This window comes from Castor canadensis, chromosome 7 (genome assembly GCF_047511655.1).
Source record: "Castor canadensis chromosome 7, mCasCan1.hap1v2, whole genome shotgun sequence".
In the NCBI taxonomy this organism is placed as follows: domain Eukaryota; kingdom Metazoa; phylum Chordata; class Mammalia; order Rodentia; family Castoridae; genus Castor; species Castor canadensis.
In genome coordinates, this window is record NC_133392.1 from 139553816 (window position 1) to 139570803 (window position 16988).

The 16988-nt window shown below is 38.1% G+C and overlaps 1 protein-coding gene across 2 annotated transcripts in view; it reads left to right on the top strand.

The window, feature by feature from the left end:
- The window catches only part of Ptp4a2 (protein tyrosine phosphatase 4A2), a 29035-nt gene extending 15003 nt beyond the window's left edge, over positions 1 to 14032 (top strand). For both annotated transcript variants that reach the window (XM_020163099.2, XM_020163095.2), the window contains exons 2-6: positions 1555 to 2242; positions 4713 to 4805; positions 8433 to 8563; positions 10351 to 10425; positions 11602 to 14032. In XM_020163099.2, coding sequence (XP_020018688.1) covers positions 2147 to 2242; positions 4713 to 4805; positions 8433 to 8563; positions 10351 to 10425; positions 11602 to 11710 — 504 coding nt within the window. In that variant the 5' untranslated portion in view covers positions 1555 to 2146 and the 3' untranslated portion in view covers positions 11711 to 14032. The remainder of the gene's footprint in view (positions 1 to 1554; positions 2243 to 4712; positions 4806 to 8432; positions 8564 to 10350; positions 10426 to 11601) is intronic.
- The last annotated feature ends 2956 nt before the right edge of the window (positions 14033 to 16988 follow it).

A 16988-nucleotide genomic window follows, 5' to 3' on the forward strand; every position in this document is an offset into this window, starting at 1 on the left:
GGAAAGTTTACCTTTAATCATTTAAAAATGATTTAAGTGTCTGGTGTAGTGGTAAGAGTGGTAAGTGTCTGCCTTGCAAGTGTGAGGTCCTTGAATTCAAACCCTAGTGCTGCCAAAAAAAAAAAAGATTTAAGTGAGTTTTAAGATACTAAAAATGTGTTAAAAATAATCTTTATTTTTTGTTGTACTGGGAGTTGAAACTTGAAGCCTTAGAAATCATCTTTTTTTTTTTAAGTGAAATTGACCTCATGATTTTATTTTCTTCATAAAAAAACAAGAAATGGAGCTTAGAACTGGATCACTTGTCCCTTTCTCTTCTTATCTCCTCCCAGTTCAAAATGCTTGCACTCCTAATAGCCAGCATTCTCTTAGATCTGTAGTTGGGCTCAACACACTCAAGCCTCAGCACTATTTTCTTTGTAGTTTTAGCTTTTTTCCAGAAAATGGGCTTGGTCTGCCCACCATAGCCACTCTGCTTCCTGTCTTAATGCCGTTTGATTCTCATAACAGAGAATCTTTGCCCTTCTTGTACTGTGTCACTTTGTGAGGCTGTTGCTTGCTGCACTTTTTACATAAAGGCTTGGGTTTTAGGAACGTTAATCATGATTACAGGAGGGCTATCCGCACCAAAAAGCAGAAATAATCTTAACAGCACAGAAACTTCATTGAACGCAGTCTCCCCCTATCCCCCACACCCAATACTGGAGAGTGAATTCAGGGCTTTACCCTTGCTAAGCAGGTGCTCTATCACTTGAGTCATTCTACCAGACCATTTTGTGTTGGCTATTTTGAGATAGAAACTTGCTTTATGCCCAGGTTGTCTGGGACCTTGGTCTTCCATACGTAGCTAGGGTGACAGGTTTGCATCACCATGCCCTGCCATTGGTTGATACGGGGTCTGGCTAACTTTTTTGCCTCAGTTGGCATTCAATTTCAGTCCTGATCCCTGCCTCTCGAGAAGCTAGAATTACAGGCTTGACCCCAGATTGGAAAAAAGATAATACTTTTGAATCTCTCCCTTTCCCCCTGTCTCTGTCTGTCTGTCTGTCTGTCCCTCTCCTGTTCCATTATGCTGGGGTTTGAACTCAGGGTCTCACACTTGCTAGGTAAGTGCTCTACCACTTGAGCCTTGCCCTCAGTCCTTTCACTTTAGTTGTTTGTCAGGTAGGGTCTCAGTTTTTGGCTAAAACAGCCTGGACCATGGTCCTCCTACTGTGCTTCTTATGTAGCTGAGATAACAGGCGAATACCAGCATGCTCAGCTGTTTGTGAGGATGGGTTCTCACTAACTTTTTTGCCTTTTCTGACCTTGAACAGTAATCCTCCCAATCTTCACCTCCAGAGTAGCTGAGATTACAGGTTTTGAGCCACCGCACTCAGCAAGTCTCTGATTTTTAAAAGGGTATACTCCTTTATCCTATTCTTCATAGGTGGCGATAATTTAGAATTGGTGACATTTTACATGTCTTTGTCTCCCAAATAATGTATTTATTTAAAGCTTCATGTTTACCATGTTACCACCTCATTTCATTTTACTTATGCTTTTTCCCCCCAGGTTTTTCGTTGGAATATACGTTGCACATTTATGGCGATTCTGAGCGTGAGGGCAGACTTCTGCCAGGCTCAGCACAGCGTTTTCGCTGACAAGTGAGCTTGGGGGTTCTATGTGCCATAATTAACATTGCCTTGAAGACTCTGGACACCAAGACCGGCCTCAGAAATTGTTGGCTTTTTTTTTTTTTAATTGCAAGCATATTTCTTTTAATGACTCCAGTAAAATTTAGCATCAAGTAAACAAAAGTGAAACGACCTACACTTTTAGCTTGTCTCACTAGTGCCTAAATGTAGTAAAGGCTGCTTAAGTTTTCTATGTAGTTGGTTTTTTTTTTTTGGAGTCTGAAGGTATCCATCTGCAGACATTGAGGCCCAAATTGAATTTGGATTTGAGTGGATTCTGCATACTTCTGCCTGTCTTGAAGAGAGAAGTGTCATAAGGAACAAACAAGTTGAATAGAGAAAATACTGATCAACAATAGGCATTTTAGTGGTCTTTTTAATGTTTTCTGCTGTGAAACATTTCAAGATTTATTGATTTTTTTTCATTTTCCCCATTACACTCACACTCACGCTCACACTTATTTGCCATAATGAACCGTCCAGCACCTGTGGAGATCTCCTATGAGAACCTGCGCTTTTTGATAACTCACAACCCTACCAATGCTACTCTCAGCAAGTTCACAGAGGTAAGGTGGTAGCATAGTTTGGTTTTTTTGGGGGGTTGTTTTATAAGCAAAATCCCTGTAATTGAAATGTGGTATTGATCCTCCCAATCCTGATTTGAATTGGGTCAAATTAGTTACAATAGATTTTTGAAAGAGCACTTAGGTAATTTGTGAATACTGTAAAGATAATCTAGTACTACGTTTTTTTCTTATGTTCTTTCTACGTTTATTATTACTGCTTTCAATAATTAAAATATTCACACTTTCTGAGCATAGTATATACTCAACATTGCAATAAATAATGTTATTCAATGGATGGATGTGCTGAAAGTCAGATAGAAAAATCCTGCAAGATGTAGGTACTGTTATCATTTCTCTTTTGTACATGTTGAAATTGAGACTCATGATTTATTCAATAGAACATTGTACGTGGTAAAACTGGCACTTAACCCAGGTCTCATACTAAAACTCTCGCGTGTTCTTAGCACCCTTGATAAAAAGACACCCCAGAACGACTTCATAATAATATTCATCACAAATAGGAGTCCAGAAACTTGGGGGAGGCAAAGTTGTTAGGTAGCATTATTATTATTATTATTTTAATCTTTTTTTAAGAATTATTTTTGTGCTGGGGTACCTTGGGACATTCACCAAAGTTCTTATAATAGGTAGCATTGTATCAGATGTATAATTTTTTTTTTTCCTATTGGAAATGGAGAAACTCGTTATTTCACCAGACATTTGAATGTAAACTTGTTTTTCCTTTTGGTGGGACTGGGGTTTGAACTTAGGGCTTCTTGTTTGCAAAGTAGAGTCTCTACCTTTTGAGCCATACCTCCAGTCCTGAATTTCCAGGTTGTTCAGTCTAAGTGTGATTTCTGTTGCTGTATTTATGAAGTAGACTTAGAGATCTGGATGATTTCCTAGGGGTTCTCATTTTATAGGTGGTAAAGTTGAGCCAACTAAAAGTTTTGACCTGGTAACAAATTCTTACCATAAAAAATTACTATTATTATTTTTTTGTGGTGGGGCTAGGGTTTGAACTCAAGGCTTCTTGCTTGCAAATCCAGTGTTCTACCACTTGAGCCACACCTCTAGTCCATTATTTTGGAGATGAGGTCTTTCTAACTATTTGTCTGGGCTGACCTTGAACCTGGATCCTCCCAGGTCTCATCCTCCCAAGTAGTTAGGCTTACAGGCATGAGCCACTAACATCTGGTCTCTTTGAAGTTCTTAACTTCATGTACATAGTGTATAAGTTGATTCTAGGTTTGTATGCCCTTAGGCTATTCAGTCTCCTTTAAGCCTGGCTGAATTGGGTGTTGCTATTTTCAACCTATGGATTCTTTGGCTATATACTCTAAAAGTAGTAAAGGCCACTGCATGACCCCTTGAAGGTAGGCAGTCAGCGGTTCAGGCAGTTACTGCAGTAAGAGGATCTTACTCCTAGCCCCACCCCAAGGGTTAGACCCAGACTCTTGCACATGCTAGGCAGCCACTCTACCACTGAGGTATATCCCCAGCCCCTCAGGAAGAGTTTAGAGAAGGAAGGCATCTCTGGCTGTAATTGTGCATTAGCTGTCTTTTTAATGTACCATTTTTTTAATCTTAATTTCAAAATTGATTTTTATTTATTGGTTTTTACATTAAAAAAAAGGCAGTAGCAGGGTGTGGTGGTGCAGGAGGTGAGGTGGAGACAGAAGAATCTTGAGTTTGAAGTCATCTTGGGCAAAGGTAGACACCTTCCTTCAAAAACAAAAATACAAACAGAAGGTCTGGGGGCATGGCTTAAGTGATAAGAGTGCATGTTTCACCCTGCTCAAGTGGTGGAAAGTGCATGTTCCATCCCCAGAATGGAAAAGAAAAAAAGTAAGAGAGTTTATTACATTAAAATCATAAGATTCGGAAAAGCAGAATAATACAATTTCAAAACAGTTGTTAGTTACCTGGCTTCTGGATGTTTTTCTACATATGTGGGTATATGTACAAATACATGTGTAGAAAAAAATTTCTTCCCCCAGGCTCCTTAGTATTTTGATAAAAGTGTCAAGCATTCATGCAATGAATCCATGAATGAATGAATATTGCATGGATATGCTATACTTCCTTTAACTAGCCCCTTGTTTTTGGACCATTAATATTGTTCCTACCTTTTTAACCATTCTAAGCAGTCTGTGGTAATATTCTGCTACCTAAATTTTTGTGTATGTCTTTAATTTTTCCCTTTTAATATAGTTCCAGAAATAGAATTTCTAGGTCAAAGTGTATGTGAATTTCATTGAGTTATGCTACCAAATTACCCTTTAGAAAAAAAAAGTCTTACCTCCCACTGAGAGTGCATAGTGTCCATTACGTATGTTACTATAGCAAGAACGATTTTGATCTTTGTCTAAGAAAGATAGCTCATTATTTCAACTTATAATAGTACATTTCTAAAGCTTTGGTTGCAGGTTCCAAAGGCAAGTTCCCTTATAATTGTTTTTCTTTACAGGAACTTAAGAAGTATGGAGTGACAACTCTGGTTCGAGTTTGTGATGCTACATATGATAAAGCTCCAGTTGAAAAAGAAGGAATCCACGTTCTAGTGAGTGTGTAGAGTTTTAGTTTTTTGCTACAAATAAGTTGTACCTTTCAAAAAAATACTTATAAAACTTGGCACACAGTAGTTGTGATTTAAGCTTAAAATAGGAGATGGAGAGGGTGGGGGAGGAGGGAAGGGGGGAAAAATGACCCAAACAATGTATGCACATGTGAATAGAAGAATTAAAAAAAAAAATTAGGAGATGAGTATTAATATCAAGCTTTTCTTTTCTTTTTTTTATCTTTGTGGTACTGGGACCTGAACTCAGGGCCTCATGCTTACTAAGCAGGCATTCTACCACTTGAGCCACTCCACCAGCCCAGTATCAGTCTTTTAAAATTCTTTTGGATTAATACATCTTTATTCATTTGTGTCCTTTTAAGTCTACAAATGCAGAGTATTTTTAACACAAAAAAATTTTAGTTCACACTTACTTCAAGAAAATGGAAATTTGCATTTTTTATTTAGGAAATGTATTTTTTATAAATTTTTATTAGGACATATTCATTATACAGAGGGGATGCATAGTGACAATTCTTACTAGATTTATATTGTACATTACTTACATTGCCCCCATAGTCTCTCCCCCTCAATCTCCTCCCTACCCACTTAAAGCAATTGTAGGAGGTTTCTTTGTTCTGTTTCATACAGGTATGTGAAATTCATCTACCATAAACTGTCACCTTAATCTCCTTCCTTCACCCTCCCCATCCCATCTCTAGGAACTTTACATAGCTTTCCTTTCTAGGCTCCTAGTTGAATATAACAAAGTAATGTCTATCAGACATTCTTACTTTACATATAAAAATATTCTCTGTCACTTTACAAGTACCAGATTAGTTACTTGATAATTTGTAGAGAACAAAAAGGTAGAAGAAGAGAATGAGGAGAATGCATCTTGCTGCATTGACACTGTGGTAGGTTTCTGAGGAGCTTTTGTGGTGTTAGAGTTCTTTCATAGTTGGATTTGAACATAAAGTGATTTTAATTATCTCACATTCCTCACTAGTACCTAAATATGCTATTTCCTTATAGAAAACAGGAGTCTTAGATTAGTTAAAATTTTATACCTTCTTCCCTAAATAGCTGTCTGAATTATAGGAGTAGCTTTTAGGAGTATGTGATGAAATGACCTTATGGTCTTGATTGTTGGAAAGCAGTAGGAAAAGATCTGGAAATTTTGTCAGTAGCTAGGTAGGAAGGAAGTAATACACCATTCAAAGTTACGGTCTTACTTTTTATTGAGAGGTAGTTCTGTAGTCTGTATTATATTGGTCAGTGGTTGAGAAGACACTTCATGTACGGAAACAATAAATTTCCTTTTGGTAAGACAGTCATTTCATGTCTGAGCCATAAAGTTTCCTCACTTAATATCTTTATAAGCACAAAAATTAAATAGCTAAACATTTTTTTAAAATTTTGTTTCAGTAGTTTGGAATGATAATAATTTGCTTATATTCCTGTATTTAAATGACTTTACTGTCCATGGGCTGGAAATCACTGGGGATAAATGCATGCGTAAAATGTATCCCTGTGGGTTTTTAAATTTAAAAAAAAATTTTTTTTTTTAATGTGGTTTGAATTCATGGCTTCACACTGGTCCAGGCTGGCCTTGAACTTCCATCCTCCCAATTTCAGCTCCCCAATTAGCTAGGATTACAGGCATGAGCCACCACCAACCAGTCCTGTGTTTTTTATTTTTTTATATTAAAAAAAAAATAAATTAAAAAAAAATCCTAGCTACTTGGGAGGCTGATCAGGAGGATCACTTTGGCAAAATAGTTCAAGAGACCATATCTTGAAAATACCCAATACAAAAAAAGGGCTGGTGGAGTGGCTCATGTGGTAGAGCACCTGCCTAGCAAAGCTTGAAGCCCTGAATACTACAAAAATGAATAAATAAATACAAAAACTTTTAAGTTCTGAAGTTAAACCAAATATAAGTTAATTTCACTGTATTGTGAATATGTTCTCTAGTGAGTAAATGAGAAATCAACTTGTTTTGATATGTGTCATGGTCAGAAAATGACTTTGGGTCAACCATTGTCTGTTTGAATCAGTAGTGTTGGTAAACACCTTTGTGAAATAGAAAGGAACTAAAAGACCTGTACCTAGTTTGTAGAACATAATGGTAAGTTTGGATTTGTTCTAGGTTTTTAAATTTAGCTTTTGGTTTTGTTTTAAATAGCTATGATCAGATAAAATTAAAGGTCTAACTTAAGCTTGAAAAAAACAAGAACCTTTAGCGTTAAGCTCAAAATTTCCTTTTCCCCCACACAGATTTAAGGTGAAATACATTTACATTTTCCAGTGATAAAAGAGGGTTGGGAACATTTCCCTATAAGAGGATATTCCCCAAATAAGACCTCTCAGTCCTTTGCTTTTACAAATCAAAGACACAATAAAAATGGAGTAATGGTGATTTCATATGTGTTAGTTTGAGTTTCAGATATTTCTAAATGAATAGTGTTTTTTTAAAAAATAGTAGGTATTTATGTGAGTAAGGGAAGCATATTTTATACTTCCCTTTCTTAACTAGGTGCATTTTAGGGAGTATTAGACTCTCATAGCTCTCAACTACAGCGTTCACCCATCTTGCTATTTACAGTTAAACTGTGTAGTGACATTTGTAATAACACTGGCAGCCCTTTAACTATGGGTCGTAGTTGACAATTCAAACATAATGTACTTCTGTGGCTAATGGACTATGTATGTGAAGCGTTCTAGTGGTGCCAATAAGGAGTACAGAATTATTTTAGCCCTCTGTTGCTTTTTCTTTTTTTTCTTCAAACTAGTGTCTTAATGTGTTAGCCAATAATGATAGCCATTTTTAAAAAAGATTCCCCAACAGTGTATAAGGGGAGATGATGTATAAAATGTGAATCCTGCGCGTTTGTATTGGTTTGTTAGGACCTCTTGCTAGGCTTAGCAAGGAAGATAAGCTCCTACCTAATAGTAATGCATGTGGGGTCAGAAGACAACTCAAATTGTTGAATACAAAAAGGATGCTTGAGAAAATGATCTCCATTTGTTCAGGAGCGTGGCACTGTCCTTGTTAAATGGGAAATGTGTAAGGCAAGGTTTTAAAAATTTTGTTACTTGCCTTTTTTAACAAAAATTTTTAAGTACAGGGAAAGGCAGCAATATCTTTTTATTAAATTTGTGACGAGTCATTTGGGGGATAATCTACAAAAATGCTTGTAGAAACCAGTGAAACTCCAGCTGGTAGACTACCAGAGTAAACTTTTAGATCATATTAATAAGTATTTGTTCTCTCTTACTTAGTCTTGGCTTTAAGTACAATTTTTCTCTATTATAGCTAATTACTACTCTACTCAGGTGTAATATTTGAGAGAACACTAGCTGTTAGGACTGTGATAAAGTGATCTTTGTAAGATAAATTTTAGATGTGTGTGACACTGATTGCATTTCATTGAGAAAACTAAATTATTTGACAAAGTTAAATTTTGATCTTGTGTGATTTTTCAGCAGTGATCAGCATTGTATTACTAGGTATATGTGATATAGTTAGTTCAGTTAGGCCTGCCCTACTGTGTTCAGCTCTTCTGCGTTAAGATATTAAGTCCCAGAGGAAATACCAATGTAATGTAAGAGGTCATTTCTTTTCAGGACTGGCCATTTGATGATGGAGCTCCACCCCCTAATCAAATAGTAGATGATTGGTTGAATCTGTTAAAAACCAAATTTCGTGAAGAGCCAGGTTGCTGTGTTGCAGTGCATTGTGTTGCAGGATTGGGAAGGTAAACTCTTAGCCTTTTGTCAGCATTCATTATCATGACTAAATAAGCCAGTTAAAAATTTTTATTCTTGTAGCAGTTTGCTTGTAAAATATTAAATGACTGGAAAGAAGATGAGAGCAAAAGCTAGTGTGATGATTTGTCATAACAGCCTTTTGTATTTCATTCATCTGGTGTCTGATTCTGATGTCATGTTGAACTTAGTTTTATTTTTTTCCCTATTTCAAGTAATCAGAGATTTAGGTCATTGAAGTGGGCAACAAAGTTAAAATCATTTTAGAGAGATAGGAGGTGAATCTATACATGGTTAATTTGAGATTGAGATGAATGAGATGTTAAAAGGTGAGAACAGATGGTTGACCTTTTAAAGTTTTGTGAAAGGATGTGTAGACAGAATTGATGTAGATCTTAAAAACTTCAATGAACATTGCTTGGAATAGTGTAATACTTTAATCAATAGCAAATTAAAAACCAATTTATGATGTATGCTTTGACCTAAAACATTGGTACAAGCGGCCATTGCCTCAAGGTAATGGTGACTCAGACTGTAAACTCTGTCTAGTCCTTTTTTAGTGTGGTACATTTGTCATAAAATCAGAAGTTTTTTTTGTATTTTTAACTTAATTTAATGTTTTATACTTTTTTCTTCGAGTCAGTCTCAATATGTAGCCCAGGCTGGCCTTGAACTTTTGATCTTCCTGCCTCAGGCTGCTAGGTGCTGGGATTACAGATACGCACCATGCCTGGCTCTTTTGAACTCCAGCTACGGGAACACTTGATTTTTTTGTTGGTTTTCTTGTTTTGTGGGAAGGGAGTTTGGACTTATGGCTTCCAGCTTACAAAGCAGTCGCTTTATTGCTTGAGCCATACCTCCAGTCCAGGTCAGAAGTTTTGGTCGGTACCTAACGTGAAGGCTGAAGATAGTGTTAAAAAGTTTACTTGGTGCAATTTTATTTCTAGTAGCTATCCCACCCAGTAGGTAGTCCACAGTTGATGTTCTGTATGGGCTTTTGAAACATCATTTCCTTTGTTAGATTATAAAATAGAAAGAGGGCTGTTCCTAATTATCAATTCTTTGGTACTTCAGCTCATCAAAAGAGTTTTGTTGAAAAAAATCCAGCATCTTTTAGCATGTGGTCAGGAAATATAAAATCAATTTGTAATGAAAATTCTGAGACACATTTTGCCATTTGTTTTACTGTGATAATTACTGCAGTGAATTTTTGATTTTACACACACCAGTATACACGTTGATATCTATCTCTATATATACATATATATAAGAAGATTTTGAGATGTAATGTAGTGTTTTAGGGTTTTGCTTTGAGATAGGGCCTCACTATGTAGCTTCACCTGGCTATGAACTTGAATCTTCTTTCCTCAGCCTCCCAAGTACTAGGATTACAGACATGTACCACCACACCTGGCTTGTGATGATGTTTTAGGAAGAAAAGATCTCAGATTGGGGTTGTGGCTCAAGTGGTGGAATGGCTACCTAGCAAGCACAAGGCCCTCCCTAAGTTCAAACCACAGTACCATCAAAAAGGTGGCGGGGAGGGATCCTAAAAAGAAAAGATCTCTTACTATAGGCTCAGAATTTAGTGTTTTACTAAAAACAGACACCAAAGATGCGCTAATAATAAGAGATGTTTTTACTATATATGACAATATCAGACATGTTAGTATGCAGGGAAATTAATTGAAAGCTCAAAGCTTTTGGTAAGATGTAATTCTGAGTTTTTAAAAAATCATTTAATTCCAAAGATTTCATGGATATTTTCTTCCTGCAGGGCACCTGTGCTGGTTGCACTTGCTTTGATTGAATGTGGAATGAAGTATGAAGATGCAGTTCAGTTTATAAGACAGTGAGTATGAAACTTTAGTTCAGAAACACATAGAGCAAAAAGATCAAATATGAGGAAGGAATTAAAGTATGCCATTTGTAGTACGGAACAATTTGCTGGTTTGGGCTTTAAAATATTGTTTGAAGATGTTAAAAACAAACAAACAAACTTAGACCACATTATAAAGAGATTCAATACTACTGGCTCATAGATTTAAAGATTTTCTGATTTGGGTGTCAAATTTGAACATTATAGAATATGTCTGGTGTATGATTTGAATATCCAGGAATCTTAGGTAGCATCTTAATCTAGTCTTTTCGTAGATTGCAGAATACCTTCCAAGTGGAATTTTGTATGAACAGGATGCAAGAACATATAGAGGAGCAGTTTAATCACATGGGACTCTTTTTTTTTGGTGGGACTGGGGTTTAAACTCAGGGCTTAGCACTTGTAGAGCAGGCACTCTATCACTTGAGCTACACCTCCTTACCTGGAACTCTTTAAGTGACCTGTTGAGGCACAAAATCATGATGATAGTGGCCAGACAGAATCTTGGCATTGGTCTGAAATAATGGGCCATGCTGTTTTGTTATCCAGAATTCCTTGACAATTACTGTCTTGCTCCTTCCATTTCCTTCTTTCTTTAAAAAAAAGAAAGAAAAGGGGTGTGGAGTGTGATGCAGGTAGAAGAGTGACTGCCTAAGGTACTGAGTTTAAACTCCAGTACCACAAAGAAAGAAAGAAAGAAAGAAAAAGAGACTAGCAGGGCATGAGATGCATAGCTGCAGCTCTAGGATGAAAACATTTTAGTGAATGCCATGTATGTATGTCTTGAACGTGCTGCAGCTTGATATGTTCTGGATTTTTTGTTTTTTTGTTTTAAAAGCATCTCAAATTCTTGGTGCTCATTCTAATCTGAAGAATATATTAATCTAATTGGGAAGAATATAATCATATGTCTGTGGATAAGGAATTCTGATCTTTATTTAAATAGACTGTAATGACAACGAAGGAAAAAATTCCTTTCAGGAGCTTAGGAAGTTCATGCTGCAACTTAGATCTTTAAAAAGTGACACTGCCTGGGGAATATGCTGGGTTTTGGCAGGGTGAGGTTAGTTAGGCCTTAGGCCATAAATAATGTGTTTCAGTGAATCATTGCTTTTTTTTATGTAACATTTGTCATTCTTACATTTTCAGAAAAAGAAGGGGAGCATTTAATTCCAAGCAGCTGCTTTACTTGGAGAAATACCGACCTAAGATGCGATTACGCTTCAGAGATACCAATGGGCATTGCTGTGTTCAGTAGAAAGAAACAAATGAAAGCTTGCTTAATTGTGGCATTCAGAGGGAACTCTTGGTACCTGGAAATGTGAATCTGGAATCTTACCTGTGTCATCAAAGTAGTGATGGATTCAGTACTCCTCAACTCCTAATAATTGGGAAAAAAGCAAACAACAAAGAAATCCCTCTATAACATGAATAAAATGTTTAAGAAAAGAGAATAGAAAGAGGAAGGAGGGATTAATTCAGTGAAGGATGATTTTACTCCTAGTTTTGGAGTTTTAATTTCTGCCAGGATTGAATAATTTCAAAATCTCTTTTTTAACTTTTTCAGAATAGGTCTCTAAGGAAACCAGCAGAATATTAACCTGTGCAGAACCATGTGTTTGGGGAGCACACTCTTCCATTATGCTTGGCACATAGACCTCCCTATTGTGGGATTTGGGGGAGATGAGGGGCATGTTTTTCCCTTTTTCTCTCCTTTCTCATCCTCCCCCCCCCCCATACACGTTGTAAATGGAATAGAAGAAGCCCTTGTTGCTGTAGGTGTGTGTGCAGTCTGGCAGCCTTAAGCCCACCTGGGCACTTTTAGGAAAAAAAAACAAAAAACAAAAAAACAAAAACACCCAGAAAAAAAAAAAAAGAAAAGAAAAAAAAAAAAGCATTATATATATAAAATGATCCAGGTGGTTTTTAGTCTTTACTGATAATGGGGTGTTCATGTTAGTTTCTTTTCCTCAAAGCCTTGATCTAATATTAGACAAGGGGGCCAAGAGCCTTTTGTTTTGGTAAATTAGTGGGGAAATGGCATTTGAAGAGGAATCTGCTCATATAACTTAGCTGAGAGTAGAATATTCTCTTTCCCAACTAATGAAGCTAAGTGGGTATCCCAGAAACTTGTTTTCAGAAGAAGACGACTCCAGGTCATCACTAAAGATGTGTCCAAGCAGAGAATTAGCACACTTTCTACAAACTGTGGAATTGGTGGGCTATAGTACTCTTGTGACTTTCTGTCTAATGATGTCAGAGAGTGCTGAAGCTTCAAATTCTTTTAGGACTTACTTGTAGTCTGAATTTTCAGAAATAGTCAAAGCAGCAACAGCAAATTCACAGTATTTTGGTCTTGAGAAATGCCTGTGGTGTTTACTTTCTAAACTTCTCCCTGTATGTACAGTTCAGTTTATCCACCATTTGCCTTGTTATTTCCTTACTAGGTTCTGTTTGAGAAAAGAAAAAACAAACAAAAAAACCACTGGTTTAGAACCAGGAATGCCTAGTGTGTGTCCACAGGCTGTAACAGGGTAGAAGAGACATCAGGCAACCCAATGAGTAGCAAAGGGATAGTGCTGCTTGTTGGAGGGGTGTGGTAGCATTTTTGCAGATTCTCTGCTGGGTTCAATGTGCGGATGTAGAAAAGCTGTTTTTCTCATTTGCAGAAGGGAGCTATAACCAGGCCTCATTGACAAAGCAAGCAGAGAGGCATCCACAGAGGCTCTTGTACTCTTTTCACCTAAATAATTGCATATTTACAGTGCCCTGCTGTATGGCCCCAAATACAGGGTTATAGTCATCCATTTTCTGCTGGAATTCGCTGTGCAGAGCCATAAGCTTCCCATTTTTTAGCATCAGCTAGGCCAGTAGGAATGGACTGGGACCTTGTCTCAAACTGATAATACCTCAGACGTTGGCTGGCTATGTGAACTGCCTATTTCTTATTGCCGGAGTTTTGATTTTTAACTAAATGCAAATCTGTAGATTCTTTCCTCCCTCATCCCAGAAAATGAAAAATAATGCTTTTGACATTGTTTTTAGAATTTTAAAGTAAAAATGATGGTACTATCCAAAGTTCTTTTATTTCTGAACATGACAATAGATTCCTTTAACATAGACTCAAGATCAGAACATCCTACCCTCTTAAGTTTTGACAGACTATTGACTCTAAGGTTTTTGATCAGAACCATCAGAACCTTTCCATTTGACATGCTGCACATTGTGTGGTATGGGGTTGTCTGGTGCACACCTGTGCATGCACACAGTGTCCAACAGGATCAGTGCCTGCCTAAGTTAGGAGAGTTACATTCCTGGCTCTGTGGGAGGAGAAGGATATAGAAAGCAACATGAAACAGCCCCTATTTTGTTTTAAATTACAGACTAATGTTAATTGTTCTCAGAACTGGATTTTATTCTCAAAATTAAAACAATTTTTCTCTTTTGGATTTAATGAAGTATTGTGAGTGGAAGCCAGTGTGACATGCTGAGAGATGTCAGACTGATAAAAGGTGTGCAGCCTGAATTAAAACCAAACCCTGAACCCTTTTAAAGAACAATAAACATATTTTACATGCTGTTTGTGCATTTTTTTTTTCTCCACTCCAAAATTTTCGTTTGTGTCTGTGTTCCTCCCCACTGCTCTTGTGGTATTTTTCAAGGTCTGTTTTTGGCATTGCTAATTTATTGCAAGGGGGTAAAATAGAGATTGGGAAGTTTAAAGGTAACCATGTTACCTGGGTGTTCAATAAGAACCTACTTAACCATAGTTGAGATACAACTGGCTCATTTTATTGTTCTATTCTTGGACTCAGCACTAGGAATTTAGCATCTTTTGTCTCCTTTTAAAGTATTTGTACCGTAGAGTTTTGTTTTTTCTCAGCAAGAGGGTTTGAGCTTAGCCTCACGCTTGGTAGGCAGGTACTCTTACCACTTGAGCCACTCTGCCAGCCTTTTTTTTTTGATGGATTTTTTTAAAGATAGGGTCTGGAAAACTATTTGCCTGGGGCTAGCTTCTAACTAAGATCCTCCTGATCTCTGCCTCCTGAGTAGCTAGGATTACATGTGTGAGCCACTAGCATCCCGCCTATATCATAGGTTTTGATGAAGCATTGCAATTTTTAGAGTCTTACAGAGCAGGGAGGAATTAGCAACTTCATGTATCTTAGGATTTGAGGGTGGGTAAGCTTCCATCCAGACAACAAACCTAACATGCCAAGGATTTAAAGGTAAGATCCCGATCCCACATTGGAGGATTGCAGTCTAAAGGAATCAGATGTGTAGACATAAGGTTTTAGTAAATACTGGTACATGTGTGTAATCCCGGCACTTACTAGGCAAGGATAAAAGGATCTCAAGCTTGAGGCCAGCCTGGACTACATAGCAAGTATTCTAATCCATTGATTCTGCTGCCTAACTGTGTCCTTCATTACCCATTTTAGAGTCTATGCTCCACTGTGGTAATCACTCTTGTCTATACAGTAAATTGCCTCGTCTCTTCATCATACTGGCTTAACTCCCATTTTTGGCTAAGTTCAGTACACAGCCTTCTCTGCACTTAGCAATTGTGCAATTGAGTATGTGATGCAGACTGTTTAGTTATGATTTCACATAGATCTTAGAACCACCTCAGTCACAGTACTCTCATTTGCTTTCACCTTGAAGACTCCTAAACCTTTCTTTGATGGTACTGGGGTTTGAAGCCATGCACCCCAGCAGTACTGGGACTTAAACTCGGCTTCACATGCTCTACCACTTTAGCCACTCTGCCAGCCTTTTTTTTTTTTTTCCAAACTAAATATATTACGAAAACAGGATAATCTGAGAAAGATAAAAGGAGGCTAGCAGGAAGAATGTTGACTACACCTACTTCAGATGCTTATGATCACCTCCTGAGTTTATAGGTTTATAGGTGTGCTCTACCACACCCAGCTTTAAGCATGTTTTCAGCCATTATGTTCGTGGTAATTGGTTACAACAATGGGAAACTAATAACATGTTTGCCTTCTAGGACAGCACACTGGTAAGCTTTCACCCTGGGCAGAGGCCACACTTCAGTTTCTGCTTATTAGTGCCTCCATTTTTCTGTCTACCTGAATTCTATTCTCTGTATTCTAAACCTATGTCTAGTGTTTCCTCTACATCTTAAAAATACCTCAGTTGAAACTTCAGTTCCTACTCAAATGTAGAACTTTTCAGTCTGACTTTCTATGACCACTTAAAATTACCACCACCACACTGCTGGCATGCTGTCGCCCAGTTAGGCTCCAGTATTCTCCATAGCACGCACCACCACCTGGCAAACTTTGTCTTCCCACTAGAATCACCTCCACAGGGGCATGGGAGGTTTTTGGCTTGTTTTGTTGAGTCTTTTGTTAATACACTTAGCGCCTGGAGTGGTGCTTGGCATGTACCAGGTGCTCAGTAGATAATGGATGAACACTTAACGGGTGTGAGCTATGGTGTCAGGGCACCAGGAGTGACTACAGTTGCCCAGGGGCTCACCATAAAATGCCAAAAGTGGTTAGATTTGAGCTGGCTTTTAAAGTGTGAGGTTTGGGAGGCTGATGCACAGTGAGCTTGCTCTCCACATCCACTAGGATGGCTATATACAAAGGAACAAGAACTGATAAGGGTATGGAGAATTGGAGCCATCTTACGTAGGTGGTGGTGCGGCCACTTTTGAAAACTGGCAGTTTCTCAGAAGGTTAACTGCAGTGTTGTCAGCAATGCCAATATGCTTAATACCCATGTCTAGATACTACCCAGAGAGTTCAACAAATCTGTGTTGCCTGGGGGGCAAGTGGGAAGTTACCACTAATGGGTATGCAGTTTCTTTTGAAGGTTGTTCTGAAATTAGTGGTGATGCACAGCAGTGTGAATGAACTAAATTCAATGAACCACTGAATTGTATGTGTAAAAAAGGTTGAGCTGAGTGTAGCTCAGAGGTAGAGTGTGCTTAGTATGCACTACAGGCTCAGTTCCCAGTGTGTGTGCACATAGGCGCACACGAGAAGGTTGATGGGGGACAAGTACATTTCAGGCAGAGAGAAAAGAAAGTTGAAGTATGACAAAGAGCAAGATACATCTGGGAGAAGCAGTATGATTTGGTCTCTGGAGGGTATGGATTTGTGCCAGGCAGGTTTGATTGTCATGGGACTCTAGAAGGTGTGCTGGATACCCATCCTGGTGCTGCCTCCTCTGCTCCCAGGCCATACGTGATTGGATCAGTGACAGGCAGTTGACCCAGAGCTAACCAGCAGGTGTATGACCAACATGTTCCCAGTTTTGCAGTGGTGTGTATATGTGTGTGAACACCTGCATGTGAAAGGCACTATGCACCCATAGTGCCCGTGCGTGTGTTGGGTCATGTGTGACATGAATAGACAAAGGTCAGAGGTGGGTAGAGCTGCAGCCCAGGGCAGCAGAGAGGAGAGACTGGTCTGGGAGTGGGGGAGCTCAGAGTTTCGCTTTCCCAGTGTAAGGGGACAAATGTGAGGGAAACAAAATGGCAGAAGTAACTGTTTTAGAGGAGA